The sequence below is a fragment of the Amblyomma maculatum genome, chromosome 1, assembly GCF_055883805.1.
Source record: "Amblyomma maculatum isolate TAMU_Amacu chromosome 1, ASM5588380v1, whole genome shotgun sequence".
In the NCBI taxonomy this organism is placed as follows: domain Eukaryota; kingdom Metazoa; phylum Arthropoda; class Arachnida; order Ixodida; family Ixodidae; genus Amblyomma; species Amblyomma maculatum.
In genome coordinates this window covers 192,641,539-192,663,116 of record NC_139344.1, presented here as the reverse complement: position 1 = coordinate 192,663,116, position 21,578 = coordinate 192,641,539, and the positions used below count along the sequence as shown (strand labels likewise).

Sequence of the window (21,578 nt, the reverse complement as noted above, 5' to 3'; positions counted from 1 at the left end):
GTCAATAAATATAGCGTCGGTTCTTAATTTAGCATGGACGGCATGATGCAGGTCAGTTCATGATTCAAACAACTGAGTCTCACAGGAACGACCATGTAGGAATCCATGCTGATTGGGGAAAAAAAAAGTTGTGTCCTGTTAAGTACTTCATAATAGCAACTGATATATGATATGCTCTAGCAGTTTGCAAGGTATACTGGTTAATGAGATGGGTCTCTAATTTGTTACCACTGATGAGTCACCGGATTTAAATACAGGGGTAACACGAGCAAGCTTCTATGACTCAGGGATGTATCCAGTGTCAAGAGATTGCTGGTATAAGGCGGCAAGAATATGTGAGATTACTGGTTTTGTTAACTTACGCAATTTTGGGCATATATATACCGTCAGGACAGGGGAAGAGTTTATTTGGAACCGGTCAATAGCTTTCTCTATTCCTTCATGAGTGATGATGAGATCATTCATGGTGGCACTAAGTGAAGTTAAATTAAGATCGGGAGGGATTGGAATTTCTTTAGTGAAAACGGAGCTAAAGAAAGAATTAAACTCTGAAGCTACCTCTGATGGCGGAAGAAGCTCACCGTCGTTAATAATTGTTATGACGTTTGTTGCGGAGACCTTCGGATTAACTACTTTCCAAAACTTCTTGGTGTTATTTTTTAGTATTTCTGATATATCGTGAATAAAAAATTTGCCTTTAGCGGCTTCAATTTCTCTCTTACATATTTCTGCCTGATCCCTGTAAAGCTTCCAATCACCATCCGAGGCACTCAGTTTCGCTTTAGAGTACAATCGCTTTTTTTTTTATTCGAATTAAGAGGCATTCCATGTATTGAAAGTGATCTGGTGCGACTCTCGCTGTGATCCGGACGTCTGCACAGAGCTGCACGGGGCGCCGATTTCTGAATTGTGGTTGTCCATTCCGATCAGGCAGAAGTGGCTGGCCGCTGTAACCCTATCGTCTTCGACAAAGCACAGAGAATTTTACTTTGCTAAAGCACGGCATCAAGTGAAATGCCACCGCGAACCTGTATCTGATGGCCATCTTCGTTTATGTTGTCCGGTGTTAAGAATTGTAAACTGCTATTCCCTGCCGGGGCTGTCGAGGATTACATTACTTTTGTGCGTATTTATTTATAGACCCACTGTTCTCCTGTGCCTGTGTAGGCCATTGATCCTATTTCTTAATTGGTCCCACCAGTTACTGTGCAAGGCAATGTCATCACAAGCGAACCTCAGATGTTCCCAGTCAGGGTCTCTGAATTCTTCTTGCAAGCAAGCAATGATTTTGAAGCAATGAATTTGAAGCAATGAATATTTTTAACCTTGCCTGACACCCTTCCTTATTGGGAATTCATTGCTTTATGGAGGACCATGGTTGTTGTGCAGCCACTATGATATCTTCCACTCAATAGAGTACCCGTCCTACCGAAAATTCAAAGTATTTTCTCTTTCCTGTACCAATGAATAAATTTGAGATGTGCATGCTAACATTTACGAATTGTTACGAAAGTGGTAAACGTGAACTTGCTTGTGATAAACTTGCACAAATTAAAAAAAAACGCCGAATTTTTATTTTATTTACTTTTCTACTTTACTCCAAAAAATAAGGAGAAGCTGCCTTATAAACATCCACATGAAGGAGATCAACTATCACCGAAGCAAAGCAAAGCATAGGGAAACAGGGGAAGCTAAGAATAGGGGAATGTCTCCAGCTATTTAAGCAATCGTGCAGTGGATCCGCATTGCGTACACTGCTTGATTTGTTAAACCTCTATTTATAAATTTATTTTTCTTTAACGTTGTATTAGTGTGCCGAAACGGCAATAAGCGTTTACGATTTCTGCCATTGGCCTCTGCTCTTGGCAACCGCTCTGTTGTCAGAAAGGGAGCTATCAGCAAGTGTTTTCGTACTTCAGAGCCGTGATAGCCGTTCTCTCTCTCTCGCGCGCGCGCGCACGCACGCACGCACGCACGCACGCACACACACACACACACACACACACACACACACACACACACACACACACACACACACACACACACACACACACACACACACACACACACACACACACACACACACACACACACACACACACACACACACACACACACGCACACACACACAGAGAGAGAGAGAGAGAGAAGAAGAAAAACAGATTAAAAATGGACCCTTAGGGTTCCTTTCTTGTGACAAATGTATATCAATACCTTTCGTGCTTTTTTTTTTTTACGATGGTGTCAGAAAATCTGAGACAAAAGCATATTTAGCAAAACAGGACTATTGCCATTACTCAGCAATTGTTCCATTGATAATATGCTTATGCAAACTGCGTTAAACGGGTCAAAAAGTCTCTGATTATAAAGCTTGTTGTGTCTTAATTCTGTTTTAGGCACCATATAAAAACGTGCCGCTATCTGTCACAGATTACGGATCCTGCGGGCAGAACATCTTCGTGTCCAATGTAAAAGTTCCATGGTTTTTCGCCATCAAGATATGGTTTTTGGAACACCACAACTTCTCGTTCGGAGACACTGGAAATAACATCCCTTCTATGGTCGGCCATTACACGCAGGTCAGTAAAGCCCCACTTTTGTTGTAGACGACAGTAAGCCCACATATACGACACTATTCTCAAAAGAACTTGAGCCTTATCATCCTGCATTGTAATTAAAGGTTTGTTGAATACTTAACCGCGCCACAGGGGTACACAACACGCACACGCCGGACAAACAAAATGAATCGCGAACTTTCAACCGTTTTCTCTGAACACGTTTTTTGTTTGTTTGTTTGTTTGTTTGTTTGTTTGTTTGTTTGTTTGTTTGTTTGTTTGTTTGTTTGCTTACACGGAAATGGTGCCTGCCTGGTAGTTACTTCCTACTCCACGTTACAGTCCTGACGTTCTTCACTTGCGCACGTGAGCTAAGATAGGCCAGTCGTTTCTGAGATCTTTATGGCAAATATGCCAATTATATTATCGCCGCTTCCATCTCTACTTCAGCTTCAGTCCGTAACGAGGAACATAAAAGCGCCGCACACAGCATCTGAATGCAGTGGGACCTATTGAAACAAAAAATTAAAAATAAGAGATCCCGGCCAGTGTTTGATGTGAAGTTCCAATAATGGGCTGCGTCTTAGCATGCGTTCCTGGGCTGTATTAGCTGTATTAGTTAATTAACTTTGCTGCATGGCCGACGTAAGTCCTTCCACAGTCCCGCGATATTTCGCGTGCAACATTCCCTTCGCTTTCTGGAGACCAGTTACATTTTTTCTTTTCCCCTTCTTAAATCGTGCTTTAGGAAAGACCACTGAAATGTCCACATTTAACTACGCCTCTTCGGCTTTAGCGGCAGTATACTTCGAGAGCTTTTCTATACGATTACGACTGGTGCAATGACGCTCCCAGTAATTTAATGATGTTTCAATCGCCTCTTTATGATCTTGCCCATCTTTTACGGGGACTTACGAAGGGCCCGCAGCTATTATTGGCAAGACTGAGCCCCATTTCAGCTTGATATCGGTTAAGTCGGAGCCAAAAAGGGCTTTTTGTCCTAAAGGTTCGCACCTCTTCGTTATATCTGCACCATGAACTGCATCAGCCTTCCATCGGGGGTTTCATAAATATAACCTATGCAGCTGAATAGACGCGAGCAAGTCTGCCCCTTTCACACGGCTGGTTTTTCCCACGGGCAGGCAAACCGAGTTGGTGTCGGTGTACCGGAAGCAGGCTGTGACGTCAATAGCTCGTAGGAACGGTTCCGTTCTCCGGTTGCCTTCCATGCGCAGGTTGGTAGAAACAGGAGCCACACAGGAACCTGTGGTTTACATAGCGTTTCACTATGTCAGCCCAATTCGTTGTGCTTACGAAACATTTGTTTTCAAACTTCACACCTCCGAGCCTACACATGTATGCTTCCCTCCACAGCCTGTCACCTTCTTTTGAAGAGTTCTTTGGCACGTGTCCTTTTTGCCAAGTGCCATGATAGTCAATGCGCCATTCTTATGAATGCAGTGGATAACCACAAATGGACCCTTGATGAGAACCTTCATCAGCCGCGCTTGCCAGTTACTTCTACCAAATGTCCCTTGTCCCCCTGCATCCTTACGGCAAAAGTTTCCTTCCTCCACAAAACAAAGCAACTTTTTCTAATGGGCGGTTCGGATTCATTAACTCCTGAGTTCTAATTGCACAGCGACGGTCCCCAGAGGCATCTTACTCTTTCGCTGACACATACGCTCGCGCGTACACACACACACGCACGCGCACACACACACACACACACACACACACACACACACACACACACACACACACACACACACACACACACACACACACACACACACACACACACACACACACACACACACACACACACACACACACACACACACACACACACACACACACACACACACACACACACACACACACACACACACACACATGCACGCGCGAGAACAACAAACTACGCTGCTGAAAATCCGCGCTGAGTCTCACTTCGCGCATTTTGTGGCCCTTCTGCGCCATTAATCAGTCGCTGAGTCACGGAGTACGAAGTCCCGCATAATAAAGTTTTGGGGATGTCGAAAAATGTGGACCAGCTGTTTGTTCCGGCTCAAGTGTTGTACTGAGGTGTCACATCGCGGCGGGTAACCGATGTAAAACAACATTTAATCCAGCGAAACTCCGAAGTAAGAAAAAATTACACTTGTTTACTAAGACCAACGGCAAAACAGTGCATTCATTCTTTTGCAGATGGTGTGGTACAGTTCGCACAAGGTGGGATGTGGCCTCCATTACTGCGGTCGGAACGTCGTCAAAAAGCCGTTCTACAACTACGTGTGCAATTATTGCCCCATGTGAGCCTATTGGCGCGTGGTTCTTTCTGGTCATTTAACCGTAGCACGAGCACTTCAGTGCTCGTTTTCTGGCATCTTGTGCTTCAGCCTGGCTTTCTGGTGTTTCAGAGGTAACTTTCCGGAGCGATTCGGAAAGCCGTACACAAAAGGCAAGCCGTGCAGCAAATGCCCTGGCCACTGTCGCTCCAAGAAACTGTGCAGTTGAGTATTACACGTTCTTCACGGGTGGTCTGCGCCGCGTTACTGGTGTCTTGACGACACTGTGTCATGCTGTTGTGCCGATTTTTCAGCTAACTGAATTGATGGCTGTAGTGACAATACCTAAATAAGGTAGATATTTGAAAACTTAGCAGAAAATACATAAGACACCATGCATTTCACCTTGACGTACGGTTAGTCAGAGCAATATGTATATTACAAAGCTAATAGCAACTTTTAATGTGTGCAGCATATTTGCTTTAGAAATTTGCGATGTTCTGCATTCCTATACCACGCAGGCGTTGCATAAAATTTGTAACTGGAAATCATATAGTATCAGCCCACTCGCCAGATTCGAGTAAGCACGTGACTGCGCGGTGAAATTGTGTTGCTTTCACTTACCCCGTTGTGAGCTCATTACCGTGACTGGCAATGGCACTCCCCGACAGCTAAGCTAGGGAATTATTGACCAAAGCGGATAATTTCCTTGTTTGTATTATTTTTTTTTTCGGCCATTCATGCCTACACACCTGTCATAGCATGAACGAGTAGCCCGATATGCAAGATCAATATTATTTGATGCAAAACTAGTCGAAAGGCGAACCTAACCCAGTGCTTCATTTCTTCTTATCCAATTTTAGCGAACTCCTGCGAACATGCCGACTTCTGGGTGAACTGCCGTGAAATCGCCAAGCACTGGCACCACTGGCTGTGCGGAAACCCCGCAAAGGAGCAGTACAAGGCGTGCAGAGCCACGTGCTTGTGTAAGGAGCGCATCAAATGATCCCACTCCGTAGCGTTTCGAGACGTCCCCGAGGAATAGAGAGACGAAAAACGTGGGGGTGAACGGGAGGAGCACGATGGCGCAGTCTTCTCAAGGAGACACAATGATCATGATTTCAAGGCAATATTGGGGAGAGATGTGTGCCAAAGAGTCGCCACACCTTATTTTATGGAGTAACGTGGCTCCAGAAAAAAAAAAAAAAAATAATGATGAAGACGAGGACTTCTAGTCATACAACGAGAGCTAGCGCTTGAGGGGAAAACGTGTACGCTTTAGTTCACACTGAAACGCATAGCTAATTTTCGTATGTCCACCCGACGTTTTGATTTTCCTAATAAAACGCCATTGCGCGCAGTGAGGTGCTAACCATCGTGTCCGAATTCTTGGGTCGCTCATTCACCCGCTGCTCTCTCTTGTGGGGCACGTACTTGGCTGCTGGCTAAAACCGAAAGCGAGACAACGGACGAGTCATACCACGCTGCAGTCTCGATCAGCAGGTCGCATACCTAACGTTCTTGTCTTTCCCGCTTCTTTTTTTTTTTTTCGTTCACTCAAGGACTACGAGAAAACTATTCGGTTTATTTATTTTTCAACTGCGCGCGTTAGATTTTACATTGGAGCTGCGACGCCCTCTCTCAAAGCCTGAGCCCTTTCAAGCTGGAGCAACTAACAAAGCCGTAATAAAACAGGGGCTGTTCACCTGGAAGGAAGCTCTAATTGCAGCCCTTCAAGAATGAAGCAGGCTATAAAAAAGGGCGCTGTAGATGATCCCCTCGGGCTCTCGATCATGGGCACAATCTTGATCCAAGAGCGCTTTCGCATTCCGGCCGTCCGTGCCAAAAGTACGACCGTGGCGCACTGTTGAGGAATCGAACGCGGGGCCTCAACACAAGCGTAACAGTGCCCTTTAGGCAGTGTTTCCCCACTGCGGGCGGGCCATTAAGTAAATTATGTTCGGAACGCTTCACGCAGCTGTTTCAGGGCAAGGGGCTTTTGCATCACGCTACCCCGATACGGAACTAAACTGTGCAGCTTGCACGCAGCGTACGACAGTGCTCTCTGTTGAGAGCGTGGCCCGGTGTTCCGGCATGGAACCTGTTCGGCTCCCGGGCGGCCTGGGTTGAGCCAGTTGAGCCCCACTTCAGAGACGGCCGCGCGATAATTGCCCCACCCCCCCTCCCTCCACTTGTGCCTTCGAAACAGCCGCGCGGTCTGCGGACCACCCACGACTCGCGTCTGAGTACGCCCACGTTTTCTCAGATGGCGCCACTAACGCAGTCTGTGTGGCACAGTGTACGCGGTCATATCCTTATGTATAAATATTTTGCTTCCTTTCTTTTCTTGCCTCATCTTCCGCCCTCTCCTGCTTCTTGCTGCTTCGCGGTGCGCCAGAGCGCAACGGCAAACAGGCCAATTACGAGTATTCCCCTTTCGTTGATTCTTTTGTCTCAGAAGGAGAGAAAAGCCTGATGCAAGCTAGGCGCATTGTTTGTTATCTCCACTTCTGCACTTTCTGATGCTAATTGGCCGAGGTCCTCTGTTTTCCTTTCTCTTCTGAACGGACCGGACATGTCGCCACACTTTTCCTACGATGAATTCAAGGATCTTGCAGAGTTCTGAAGTTCCTTAATTTCGATATTTTTTTATAACTTATTTATCATTTGTTTCCCCCTGATTAAACTTTCATCCTTGCTAAATGAGATGCAGCTTTGTCTGGCATTATGTTTTTGCTGCGACATCGCAATTAGTGTCGGCCAATTAGCCACGTTTCAGGGGGTCGATCATCGGGATGTAGGAAGCAATTTTCAAATCAACAAGTTTAATATCGCTCATGTCGGTCGTTCGGCACATCTGAGAGTGTGTGTGGTGCATGGAGTTATTCCCACCGACATGTACACAATGAAAATACAAACAGAGAAAAACCACAGTAACGAGCGCGATCAAAGAATCTTCTGTATGCACGAGCGGAGATGTGCCACTTGCTACCTGTTCGCGAGTGGCCGCGTGACTGCCTGAAACATACATGTAGGTCACTTCCACGCCATTATATCTCTGGCAGGGTATCTGTAAAGTCATTAACATTTCAGTTAAAGGACGTAGGCGTTTTACGACACTCTATCAGTTCAGTTCAGGCGTTCAGTCGTGTCCGACTCTTCGTGACCCTATGGACCATGTCACGCCACGCTTTCCGGTCTCTCACTATCTTCTTAACATCACATAGCTTCATCTGCAATGCCTCGAGAATGCCATCTAACCATCGCGTTCGCTGCCTACCCCTTCTCCGGCGACCCTCAACCTTTCCCAACATCAAATCTTTCTCCAGCGACTCCTCTCTTCTCATCAGATGACCAAAGTAGCTGAGCTTTAACTTTAGAATTTGACCCTCCAATGAGCAGTCAGGGTTTATGGTCGACAATATCGACTGATTTGATCTTCTGGCAGTCCAAGGAACTCTTAAGAGTCTTCGCCAGCACCACAATTCAAACGCGTCAATTCTTCGGCGGTCAGCCTTTTTCACAGTCCAACTCTCGCATCCATACATCACAACTGGCAAGACCATAGCACGGGTTATACGGATCTTGGTTGGCAGACTAATGTCTCTGCTCTTTACTAGGCGGTCAAGGCTAACCATTGCTCTCTTTCCCAGAAGCAGGCGTCTCCTAATTTCATGGCTGCAGTCTCCTTCCGAGGTAATCGTGGCGCCCAAGAACAGAAAATCCGTCACAGCTTCCACTTCTTGTCCATTGATGCTCCAGGACTTGATAGGGCAAGGCGCCGTGATCTTCGTCTTTTTAATGTTCAGTTTAAGCCCAAACTTCTCACTCTCTATGTGCGACCTTTATTGTGAATGCGACCGCTGTTCAAGAAGGGTTTTCTGGCGGGCTAGTTGGTGCTTGTCGTTCATGATTAAACTGCGCGAAAAAAACACGGACAAAGACAGAAAACACGTACACACACAGAGCGCTCTGTGTGTGTACGTGTTTTCTGTCTTTGTCCGTGTTTTTTTTTTTTCGCGCAGTTTAATCATGAATGACCGCTATTCACTCGGCATGTTTTAGATATACCGCGGATCGTTATAGCCTGGACTCACCAAAAGCATGTAAAAAAATATTAATGTCGCCCCGCCCGCATCCGTCATGTAGGCATTTCCTCGAAGGACTATGAAAGAAATTATTTTGTCATTATAGCGCGCGGAAAGCGATAAATACCTAAGTGCAAATGAGAAACGAATTTTTTTTTCTTTTTTCTAAGTATATATTTCCTGCAAACGCGTGTTCCCATTATTTTCTCCTCAAGTTATGTGCAGCAATTAGAATAAATTAAATTAAACTGGTACAATGCAGATGAAGCAAGGCTACAGAATTAAAGATGGCTAATTAGTCTTGCACATTTAAAGCATCGGCGCGCTGCACATACGGATGAAAGTTGAAGCCAGTCCAATATATGACGTACGCTTAATGGAAAAATGCGTAACCGTTGCGTAGTGGCTACCAAGTGAACTGCAATATGCCAAAGCTACCTAAATGTTTTTCTGCAAAGATATCGAACTTCAGGTACGTCGTATGGGGCCATATTTGAAGGCTGCCATCATAGCCAATAAGTAAGAATCACATGCTAAAAAAGAAATTGGCAGTGGCTTAGCTCTGCTATGCCTGGATATATGTAGCGTAAAGCATGCGCAGTAGCGCGCGGAGCAACTGTCGTAAACACGGCTCCGGCTAAAGGTCACGCGCCAGAGAGGAGCGCCACGCCGGCGGCGGCGGCGGCGGCGAAGAGCTCGCACCGGCTGCGGCGAGGAGGCGACGCACCTGCGCCTCTCGTGACTACACGCGGCTCTCGCGCATGCTCATGCGCATGGCGGCGCACACTCACGCGAAACTCGGCTCTGACCCGCGTAGTATAGTGCTTAGAATATACTGGCTAGTGTGCCGAGGGCGCGCGCTGGCGTGTCCGCCGCGGTGATGCCTTCCCACCGCCACCGCGGGGCGGCGCTACCAATAGCTAAGGTGCTATCGCTCCGCGTTCGCGGCCTCGGCAGCATAGGCGGCATATAGGTCCGGATAGCGTGCTGCGCTTTTCACTGCGAAACCTGTCTCTTGACGGTTTAAGCGCACTTTGTGTCTAAAAACAGTCTTGGTGGAAGACATTCATACCGTCCTAGTACTGTGCGGAGAAAATCATACGCTCAAATAGCGCTCGAGGAAGCGTTTAACAAATACTGTCTGGTCCATGTCTGCTATATATCTGTTTTATTTATTCAGCTGAACCGGATAAGGTCTTAAGCAGAACACATATTGACTTCCTGATATCCAGCGAGAGAAGAAATTTGAGAAAACCACCTAAAGTTGACACGTTGGTTGCAATAGTTTGTTCATCTTTGATTAAACGATCGAGTCCGGGCCGGATTCAATATATTGCTATGAAATATTCCGATGACGATTTTATTTGATCTAGAGCCACTCGATTGCGATCCACGCATTGCGATTGCGGATGTAAGGTATCGTATGCATCTTCCCTCTGAGTGAGCGCTCAGTCAGCCCAAGTGGTTGTCCCGCATTATGGGAACTATATTCTCAATCGCGATCTAACCCGGAACGGATCGACGACGACTGTTATTGTCCGTCTGACACAGGTATCAGAAAATACCCTTAATATTTTACACTGTTCATTAATCCAACTTTGAATTTTATTTACTCTTCGGTCTTTTCTTATGGTCCATGGTATATCGCGATGCCGCAGTCAAGTGCTACGAACGTCAATATGTATACGGGCCTCATGCTTTCGGATAGGTTACGTCGACGTTTCTGCAATTCAGTCATGCTTATTGCTAAGATGATATATATCAGGTTAGTGACGTTTTATAGCGTCACATTTATGCTACAGAAAAGAAGGGCGATCTTGCTTGTTCGTAACATATATTGCACGCGCGCATGTTTTCAAAGATCGCATATGCGACAATAAACACAAGCAGTCTGAATCTGACTTCAGTTTTTGTTCTTACTCTTTTTTCATTTGTTTTATTAGGAAGTAACTTAATTGTTGCTTCTACATAAATGATTATTATGCGGTGTGCTTTCCTTTGTAACAGAAGGAAAGGCAAGAAACAAAAGTGGTGATTGTATCACTGATTCTTTTTTTTTTTACAAAGTCTACAATATAGTAAAATTTGAGCAAAAAGGCGCAGCAACAATAAACAAGTAAAAATATAGAAATGCACCGCTAAAGGTTTTGGAGAAAGGCCGCACATATGACACCGCAATAATTTTAAAGTAGTCTGATACCGATTTTTTGTGGTATTTTTTTTTTTTTCACTTGCTAATGATGCGCTAGATATTCCTGTATAATTCTCCACGTGGTTTCTCGCTTACCACCGCTAAGTAATTTATAATTAATTTTACTTTCTTCACCAGTTTCGGCTTCGCGGTTTCAGCAGCCGAGCGGTTGTTGTACGGTCACAATTGTATAGGTCACGCGCGGGATTAAAAAAAAAAAAAGAAAAAAAAAACTTCAACCGCAGACTCACTTATTAGCTCCTCATTTTGCGCTTTCAATAGAGCCACTTGTTCTGCGCTCCATGCCAGTTTTCTCTTAGCTCTTCTCAGAGCGCGAGAAATGTTGCAGCATTTATTTGGCTAGTTGCATGCTTTTTCCTTCTTTCTGCGCATCTTGTGTAAGCCTCCGCTGGTATTTGCATTAAGCGCAGCTAACCCCTTCAGAGTTGACTGTCAAACGACACTTTTTCTGCAAAATATATTCCCATGAATGATATGCGCTTCCTGAATCAGCTGGTTGCAGGCCACATTCGGAACAAAGACCCTCCAGTGCACTCTACCTATATAGCTCTATCTTCAGCTTTAGATATTGTTGTATTATACGCGCTTGTTTTTTTCTTTTCCGAGAATATACACTATTGTGTCCACAGAACTGCGTTCAGGCTTCCAAAAGTTATCACTTTTTCTATGTACAAAGTGACAAAGTTCTTTTTTTTTTTTTTTTTTTAGGCTCGATAACGCGCGTAGGCTACAGATCCAGCAGGTGCTTCGGTTAATTTGGTCCAAGTTGCAGGAATGTAAATTGAGTCAAACGGATCCCGAGGCTCAAAGCTGCACGTCTGCTGCTGCGGGCATGAGTTCTCGCTCGGCTCTTCTGCTGCCAGCTCCTTGGAAGCATTGTCAAACATCCTTGACGGTGCGTGCATGGCTGTCGTCTGCACCACTGGCATTACGGCACTGCGTTTTTGTCGTTTAGCGGCCGGTTGGTCACAGAGGTTCCTCAACATTCTTTTCGATGTCTTCTTAAGCAGAAGATGGTTCGGATAATGGTCGAATAGCGTTGGCACGGTTTCGGGCTTAATTTGTGGTCTATCTCTAGCGAGCTCGTTGACGATGCCGTTTACTGTCACTTTGAACGTTCTCTCGATGTAGCTCTCCTCAAAATATTTTTCGCAGACAACACACGTTGAAGTCAACTTGCGGTCCTGTCTTTTAATCAGCCGCTTCCACTACGCAAGCTGCGCAGGGTCCGATGGCACACCGAACATAGAAACCTAGTCCTGAGCGGTAGCCATGCTCCGACAGAGCGACACGAAACATGTCTTTTCCCTGCCCTGATGCTTTATTTGTAGCATCATTAGTCGTTGCAAATTTAATTATCTCATATGAATGCAAGAAACAGAACGACTAAAACAAAAGAACAGCGTAGACGCGTCCAAAGCGCTCGAACCCACTGATGGCTCGGCCAGCGCAGCTGCGGCAAATCAAGGGCGCGCCGGCGGCCGACGGCGTCGACGGCACCTTTACGATGAGCAGCGCCCCTGGCGGCCAAACTTGGAAGGCATCACCGGCGCGGACACCTCCTCCCATTGAGAGAGCCCTCCGCACGGCACACTAGCCAGTATATTCTAGGCACTATACGCGTAGTGTAACTTTACGCTACAAAACAGGACGTCCATGCGCAGGAATTTCTGATGCTAGGGACATTAGTATTGTTAGACGGCAACGACGACGAAGTGTTTCCTTCCCTTGCCTCGCGGAAGGGACAAGGAGATGAAGTGGGACTGTTCTCGCGCATGCGCATAACGGGTGGCGCACACTCACGCGAAACTCGGCTCTGACCCGCGTAGTGTAGCTTTACGCTACAAAACAGGACGTCCATGCGCAGGAATTTCTGATGCTAGGGACGTTAATATTGTTAGGAGAAGACGGCGACGAAGTGTTTCCTTGCCTTGCCTCGCGGAAGGGACAATGAGATGAAGTGGGACTGTTCTCGCACATGCGCATTACGGGCGGCGCACACTCACGCGAAACTCGGCACTGACCCGCGTAGTGTAGCTTTACGCTACAAAAGGAATACTCAAGCCCACTCATAACGGCCTTAGCCATAACGAACGCTTGCTTAAGAACAATTAAGGGTGAAGCTACCATCAATGTTTGTATTAGAGCTATGGTAAAACATCTCAGATAAAATGAACAACCGTGGTCACACCACTCGTAAGTTGTTCCACTGTCGAAAAGTGCGCGCATCCTGCAAGCACAAGACTGAAAAGTGTCTCCTAGCTACCCTTTCCCCCTCCTCACTTCAAGAAAGTGTCGACCGCCAATACTGAAACAGAGGCATAGCAAGTTTCCTCAACCGCCAGCCAAGCACATTCCGTCAGGCTACAAGGTCAGTCAGGGCCCGCTTGCCCGCCAGCTGACCAAATTATCTTTTTTATAAAGTGTGAACAGAATCACGGTACGAGCTAGATATGGGCATCTTCGAGAGCGAACCTATGCACCACAGGGCCGGTGATGAACCACTGAAACAGTTTTCGAAGTTTGAATACCTTTAACGATATACTCGCTGGTCCAATTAGTCAAGTGGCGCGCGTCGCGGCTGCCCAGTCAGATCTCCAGCTTTTGGGGTACTGCCTCGTTCATCCAGCGCGCAGACAGCAGACAGCCTGCATCGCCTGTGGAAAGGAGGGTCAAGCAGTATGCATGCACCCGTCAGCGCAAACTGTAATCTGGCAGTAGCTAATAATTTTCGTGAAACATTTTTACTTTCCGCCCTGGTTTTAGGTATACGCGGCTCTTCTCCCGTGCAGAGGTTGCTTCGAGAACCTATAAGCTGCTGCGAAATGTCGGTTTATTGGGATCCCGGTGCGTTACACAAGTGCTTTACAGAAGAGTGATGCATGCAGCATACTGCATGTGTGGCGATCTCATTGCTCTACATGAGCTTCGCCACTGCCTCCTTGTCGAGGATCAAAGACGAGGGTGAAGAAGGCCTACCACCAGCTGTCATTAACCCGTCAGTTGTCGCTGGTATAATAGCGTCCCTAAAGCAGACCATCCGTGGCAAGCGGTTGGGTCAAGAGTATATGCTTGATCCCTCTGGAGAGCTTAAAAAGCAACTTTATAATGTCAGCTATTTTTCATTAAATAAACGCCACTTCCGCATGACTGTGTTTTCTGGCAGTAACAAGGCAAGACCTCCTACTACGAACTTCAGATGCAACGAACGCAATCCGTGTCACCGTCACATTCGTTATAAGTGGACCGTGATTAGTCAGTCGCGATGATCCCATAACGATCTAAATAAGCTATAAACTGCAAGGGAAGTCAAAAGAAGCTACGTATTGTTTTTTTTTTTTTTTTTTTTTTCTGGCCTGATCTCTTTAACAAAGTCATAAGGAGGGGAAGTTTCATTGTGCAACGCGGTTTTTCGTAATGTTTTTCGCTCATTTACTTAAACCAAACTAAATGATTTTTTTTATTAACGTTGTTTTTGCCTCAGGGCATAATGGAATGTGTAAAAAATAAAGGGGGTATTAAATGAAAGAAAAAAAGGTTAGCTGTTGGTATAAAATTCAAGAGAGAGCGATGATAAGGCCCTTGAGTCCATGCAATGTATGAAGATGGGTTGTTTGCCCCGCCGGGGTGGCGCAGTGGTTACGACGCTCGACTACTGTTCCCAAGGACGCGGGATCGAATCCCGGCCTCGGCGGCAGCTTTTCGGTGGAGGCGAAAAGCAAGCCGTCCGTGTGCTGTGCGATGTCAGCGCACGTTAAAGAACCCCAGGTGGTCGAAATTTCCGGAGTCCTCCACTACGGCGTCTCTCATAGCCTGAGTTGCTTTGGGACGTTAAACCCCACAAACCAAACCAACCAACCAAGATGGGTTGTTCGGCAAAAGGCCCACTGCCGTCAGCTTGATGGTGAAAATGTCACCGCTTGACATAGAAGCATAGGACAGTACTCGCACATATATCGATCGCCTTTCGATCACGATGTACGTGACACTTACCGTGACGACGTGTAACAGGGCTCTCCTGGGTCAAGACGGGTAGGTGCCGAATTCTCGTCGGCTTCAGTGCCGGGCAAACCCGCAACAAGTGGTGAATATCTGCCTCGTGATCTGATAACTTGCAGACAGGACATCCTGGACGTTGATATAAATATCGATATTGCGGCCATGTTCGTGTCACCGCAGGTGTGAGTGCACCCCGACCCGGATACTCCGTAGCGCAACCTCACTGCTGGGGAGAGTTATCGCACACGGTGGGACAAGAGCACGTATGCGGCGCCGGAGGTGCTCCTTTCTTATGAGCAGCAGAGTGGCATCATCCATAGTGAGAAAGCGTGTCAATGATGAAGGTAGAGTCGCCTGGCGGGTTGCAGAATCTGCAGAGGTTTGAGAACTGAGTAGGTTACGTGGGACCCACTCAATTCGAATGGTTTGCGATATGAGAGCCGCCAGACGATGTATATATTCTGGCAGATTTCTGGGCTGTGACTGACGCGTCGGAGCAGACGTATTGCTTGTAGGACGTCGGTGCGGATGACAATTTTAGCTGTAGGTAAAAAGGTCGTGACGGAGAGAGAGCGAAGGGCCTCTTGGACAGCAACCAACTCAGCACAGAAAGAAGAAGGAGGTTCAGCAAATTTATATCTGGATGTGCTATTAAGCGCCGTCTTACAAGGACAATGAATTGCAGTTGTCGTTTCACATCCGTCAATGCTGGCATCTACATATGCAATTATTGAGCCTTGGGGCAGCTTGGTGTCTTGCTATGCGATCCTTTCACAAAGGGATGATGCCGCATAAGATGTCGTTGGTTTATGAAGGTCAGTAGGTTTGTTTTCGCTCAGCTGAGCAAAATTCTATGGGTGAAGAACTGGCGATGTCGGCGGCAATATGGTGTGCGATGTAGCATAGGCCCGGAGTGCTCGCAGTGAGTGCAAAAGGGTCGCCTTAAGGCTACGAGCGTCACGGCATTGCTGTACTAATTCATCTAATGGCTCTCCAGCGGCGATTTGGATTGCCAACTAGGTCTAATCCAGCACGCCCAGAGAGCAGCGAAGCTCAGCGGAGCCCTGGAAGAGGGGCACCGACCCTGTGAGAAGACGGAAGATGGACCTCTTCTGCTACTAGCACAAGACTTTCCTAGAGAAACTAACGCATTTCCTATCCTATCCTATCTAATGTGTTGAGCTGAGCGTTCTCTTGTAGTGCCACGACCGGTGTGATGCGGGGGAGACAAGTAACTTAACGATTTATTCGGGGCTACTGAAGGGAGCAAAGAAAGAAAGAAGAGCAACTAGTATCAATATCTGAATTGAAACGGTAAGTACTCGTCCGTCAATTTTCGAAACTTCACCGGTAAAATTGTTCATCGGCCATCTTTCAATCTATTTTTTATTTGCCCAGTTCTGTGCCCTGCAGTTGCCATGACAGGACTCAGACGCACAAGATATGATTTCATAAAGCAGAATATATCGTGTTCAAGGCGAAGCGAAAGCTTAGTTTGGGGAAACTGGTTTGTGGTGCGGACAGGCAGCGAGCGTAGCCGCGCGCATTTCACCCCACGCGCACTTCGCTGACCCCACGCTGTCATCCTAGCGCGAGCGTGACATTAGCAGCACTCTTTGAGGCGTTGTCCCGCCAGCACCCACTGTTTCCGCCTGCTTTTCGGAGCATTTTTTTTTTTCCTCGGTGAATTAGAATGCGTAACTTCCCTTCACGTGGTTTACAAACGAATTTATGTCCCAATGGCATCTGGGTCATTCCATGCCAAACGTACCAGACTTCACGCTTGACCTCCTCCCGTCTGGTCGATAAAATTTATGGCTTTTTATTGAACCAGCTAAAGTAATTACCCTTAATAACTTTGGCGAAACGAAATTCCTGGTCATGTGACAGCCCTTCGAGTTCTCAGAGGAGTACAAAAGTTGGTCTCACTAAAAGTTTACAAAACATGAATTGAAATATTTCACTTTCGCGCTTGAAAATTCTTCAGAGCGAATGAATATGCAGGGCGGTTTTTAATCGCACAACAAACAAACTTGTAGCAAAGCGCTGTTTTTGCCGTTTTTACACTATTTCGCGACATTGGCGAGTGACGTCACATATTTCGCCGCTTCTCTATAATATGGGCTATTTCAATGAATGGTTTAAACTATATTACAATAGATTATACATTTCATAGCTAAAATGTAAAACATAAAAAAAGTGCGCTGTGCCACATTTTCGTGCGTAAATTTCGTGCAGAGAAGTTCATAGTACAAATTATGAATTATAGCATTCATAGCTGGCTTTATCAAAATTTTGCTCAGTGATTTTTATCGGAGCAGTTTTTGTTTTAAGCGAGAAAAAAATATATTGAAGTTCAGTGCCGAACCCCAAGCCAGGATTGCCCCACGCTGATACTGTACTGCAGAACATCGCCGTGGAGCCGCTCACAATTCTATGTTGGGTTTACACGAGCGGTCCTGTGGAAGAGAGCAGCAAACGATTCGCGGAGGCAACATCTGCAGCCTGCTTTCTCTTTGCCAAGCAGGGCAGAGGCGGTACGCGGCAACCGTGGCTCGAGGCGCAGCTCAGAACTCTACAGATTTTTTGCTCTATTAAAAAAAAAAAAAAGGCTCCGATAAAAATCGTGGAGCAAAATTTCAATTAAGGTAGCTATGAATTGAGCTATAATTTATATTTTCACTAGGAACGCCTCTGTGCGAAATGCATGCCCGGAAACGAGGCACAATGCACTATTTTTCTAAATTTGACATTTTTTTTCTGACATATATTGTCTATATCATAGTTTAAACCATTTAATAAGAAAGCACTTATTACGGAGAAGTGGCGAAACATGTGATGTTACTCGCCAATGTCGAGAAAGAGCATAAATAAACTGCAAAAAAAAATCGCTGTTTCAATGAAACATATTGAAATAAAACACCACAAAACCTTTGTGCTATAAGTTCGCTCCTATGTGACTACAACCGCAATGCATACTCATTAACTGCAAACAAAATTCACGCGCAAAATTAAAATAAGTGATATTTTTTGTACATTGTTTACTGAGACCAACGTTTGCACTCTCCTGAGAAATTCGAAGGGCTGTCACATGGCCGGGAAATTTTTTCGGCAAAGTTATTGAGAGTAATTACTTCAGCCGGTTAAATAAAGAGCCAAATATTGTATCGACAAGATAGGAGGGGGTCGAGCACAAACTCTTACGTTTGGCATGGAATGACCTATCTACGAAAGAAAAAAAGAAGTGTATTTAGCGTTTTTAATATTTCATTTATTGTGTCGCAAATGATTGTGATTGGGAGGGCTTCATTTCATTCAGTACAAAGGAATTTAATCAGCGTGTCGAACCGGAACCGAACTTGGACCCGACAAGGAAACTGTATCCGAATTTTTTGTTAGTAACCGGAACTGAACCGAGCCTTTATGTTTCTCGCCATCTTGCAATCGAACTCGAACCGGAACGATTGAAAATAACCTTTTCGAACCGCTTCAGGATATACGGTCAGTCCCACATTTGGAATAGAACGTACGAAATAAAGAAATGGGAGAAAATAGCGACGCTTACGAATCGAACTAAACACGCTTCAATAATGCGCAGTTTTTAACTCAAAAACATTTTACAGCTGACCGATGAGAAAAGTGGAATTTATTAGGCTCATATTTCACCTATTTGCTGAGAATTTTAATCGAGTCGTTAAAACTGCTCGCACTCAGAAACACGAGGTGACACACGGGTTCAAAAATCGAGCACGGTTCCGCAACGCTTACATTCGAGGGCGTTCCTTATCGAAGATACAGTAAAGCCTATATTACAAGGGGCTGGTGTTTTACACAATCAAGAGATGGTTTGTTTGAGGCGACGAGAAAGTGCAGAAGGGCGGACCTATGGTAGTAGCAGAGACAGTAAGACAAAAGAGAAATCAACGCAAGTTTTCTTCTCACAACCCTCTCCTCTAAGAGATCAGCTTAGCTGATGTGTTTTGGCGGTTGCCCTCCAAGCTTTTAGAGGGGCCAGTACCTGCCTCAGCAATCCCCTAGTGAAATTATGTCGAATCGCGTCTTTTGAAAGCTGTTGATGACGTTGAAAGCTAAACCATCACCGCACCTACTTTCCTTCTTACGTAACTCTCTGCTCCTCAACCTTCCCACTCATACCCTTTATCTATCCTTAAAGTATCAAGAAGCGCGGTCGTGCAATGTTCGAGCAGACTACATATATCCACAAAGCCAACGCTGCAGGGACATTTAGTCCGCACTCTGCATAGCGTTTCTTTGTTGGCTATCGTTAAAGAAGCAAACACTGAATTGCCCTGCAAGGTGCTGTGTCATGATGTGTCATGTTCGACGTGTTTACAAAGTTCCCAGCTTGCAGGCGCCGCCATGCGTCTGCCTCCCTATTGTTTAGACTTTTATCCGGTGGTGGCACCAGTCTCCTGCTTAACCTGTAATTGTGAAGAATCTCCGTATAATTTTGAAGACGCTCGTCCATGTTCCGGCAGTCGGGCGGCTCCACAGTTACCCGGAAGTAGAGAGCTCGGACTAACTCGTGGGCCGCTTCGTTGCCAGGAATGGACGTGTGTGCAGGGGTCCATATTAGGCGAATTTTCCTGTTTAGTCGTCTGCTGCCCAGAATCCTTGCCGCTTCCGGTGAGACCCTACCCTTTCCAAAATTCCAAATAGCCGTTTTGCTATCGCTGATTATGAAATTGTCTTGCGTTCCGACGCAAGCGAGCGCTATTGCAACTTCTTCAGCCGTTTCGGCGTTGCGGCTTCTAATGGTGGCGGCTGATACCGGGGCACCTCGGCCATCGACCATCGAGGCGACCACTGCACCCCGTTTTGCCACTTGCCGCATCCACTTACTCAACCGTCTTGCTGTCCATCGAATCGAAGCGTCTTATTAGTGCTTCTGCCCTCTTCTCCCTCCTCTCTGTGTTGAATATGGGATGCATGTTACGAGGGAGGGGGCGAATGATTATATTTTCTCGGCAGTCCTGCGGAATACTTGATTTTTCGCGTAGTCCCCTATCTGTCTGCAGGCCTACCATTTCGAGTATAGTTCTGCCCGTGGTCGTTCGACTTAATCTTTCCAGCTGCGAAACTCTGACAGCCTCCGCTATTTCGTCCCAGCTATTGTGCACTCCCATAGAAAGGAGCTTCTCTGTGGATGTTCAGATGGACAATAGAAAAAACGATAAATGCAAGCACTGTGGGGAGAGAGGGACCCTCGACTATATAATCTGGGAATGTGCTAGCTCCTCAGGGGCCAAAACAAACAAAAATTGTAGAGAAGTCTGGGAAGCCCTGCTGCGGAGCGAGGTCCCTGCTCCACAGCAACAAGTCATCCGCCTGGCGGAAGAAGCCGCGAAGAGCCAAGGCCTCTTTGCCTGCTTCCGATCGCGGAGGTCTCGGCTCCCGTCCCTTAGGCCTGCGTGCCGGGGCGGGGATTAGGGGCCTCTTTATCTGGTGGAAAATAAAGTTGTTATCACATCCCATCATGTTCGACGGCTGATAAAAAACTACAAAAAAAAAATCACTGACCATTTCTTTTATCCACGAATTTACCTCCCGGAAGCATGTTGGTGGGGCTTAGAAAAACCGGCAGTCATCCCGTCGCCATCTTAACAGCCGCTACTGAACTGTAGAAAAAGCTCGCAAAAAGAGGTGTCTGCAGCATGCGGCTGAATTTCGGACAGAGGTGAAAGTGAACGTCTTGGTTGCAACGAACATAGCTTCGGCCATAAAAATGGTTTTTTGTTTTTTAGGGTGTCCCATGTTCTGTGTCAAAGTTTATCCAGGTCGTTACGATTTAAGTGTAACCTTTCACTGAGCTGCTGTCTGTGCCTTGTTGAATGACTAAACCTAGAGCTGAGTCCCATACCTACATACTTCGTGGGAGCGCCAACACAGCGGTCACAATGGGCACACGGGCACGTGCCAGACGCTGCATATTCGACGCAAACGTGACTGGTCATATATGATGACCCGTTATTTCAGAGTGCTCACGGGAACGTCACTATCCGGTCACGTGTCTTGATATCGACCGGCTACGATGTGAAACAGTCGAAGGGGGCTCCCTGCAACAGCTTTTGTTGGATAACGCTATCGCACGACAGTCCCGAGCAGGATTCGTCCATATCGGCACCGCAAATACTAAATATTCTTTTCCCGGTGCCAGTCACTCGCGCTACGTGCATGTTCTAACTGGCAGGTTCTCACTCGTCTCGATGCATTCAAACTCTTACACATTCATAGGTTCGTTCACGGAAAAACGTTCGTCAGTGGACAAAATGCGAAGGCAGCGAGAGAGGCCGAGCGCGCTGCCAATAAGCAGTAAATAAAAAAGGAATTCGGCTGCACGTGGCGACCCGTAAAGCATCAGCGGCGACAAACGAAGCGACGCGTGTTGCCCGAGATCCTGCACTCGCAAACAGAA

The 21,578-nt window shown here is 46.3% G+C and overlaps 1 protein-coding gene across 1 annotated transcript in view; it reads left to right on the top strand.

Annotated features, from left to right (window-relative positions):
- LOC146205282 (cysteine-rich secretory protein 2-like) overlaps nt 1-6,165 on the top strand; it is a 32,090-nt gene extending 25,925 nt beyond the window's left edge. The window contains exons 4-7 of the mRNA XM_084586896.1: nt 2,431-2,579; nt 4,764-4,867; nt 4,976-5,067; nt 5,707-6,165. Of these exons, the coding sequence (XP_084443022.1) occupies nt 2,431-2,579; nt 4,764-4,867; nt 4,976-5,067; nt 5,707-5,849 (488 nt within the window). The 3' untranslated portion in view covers nt 5,850-6,165. The remainder of the gene's footprint in view (nt 1-2,430; nt 2,580-4,763; nt 4,868-4,975; nt 5,068-5,706) is intronic.
- Nucleotides 6,166-21,578: the final 15,413 nt, after the last annotated feature.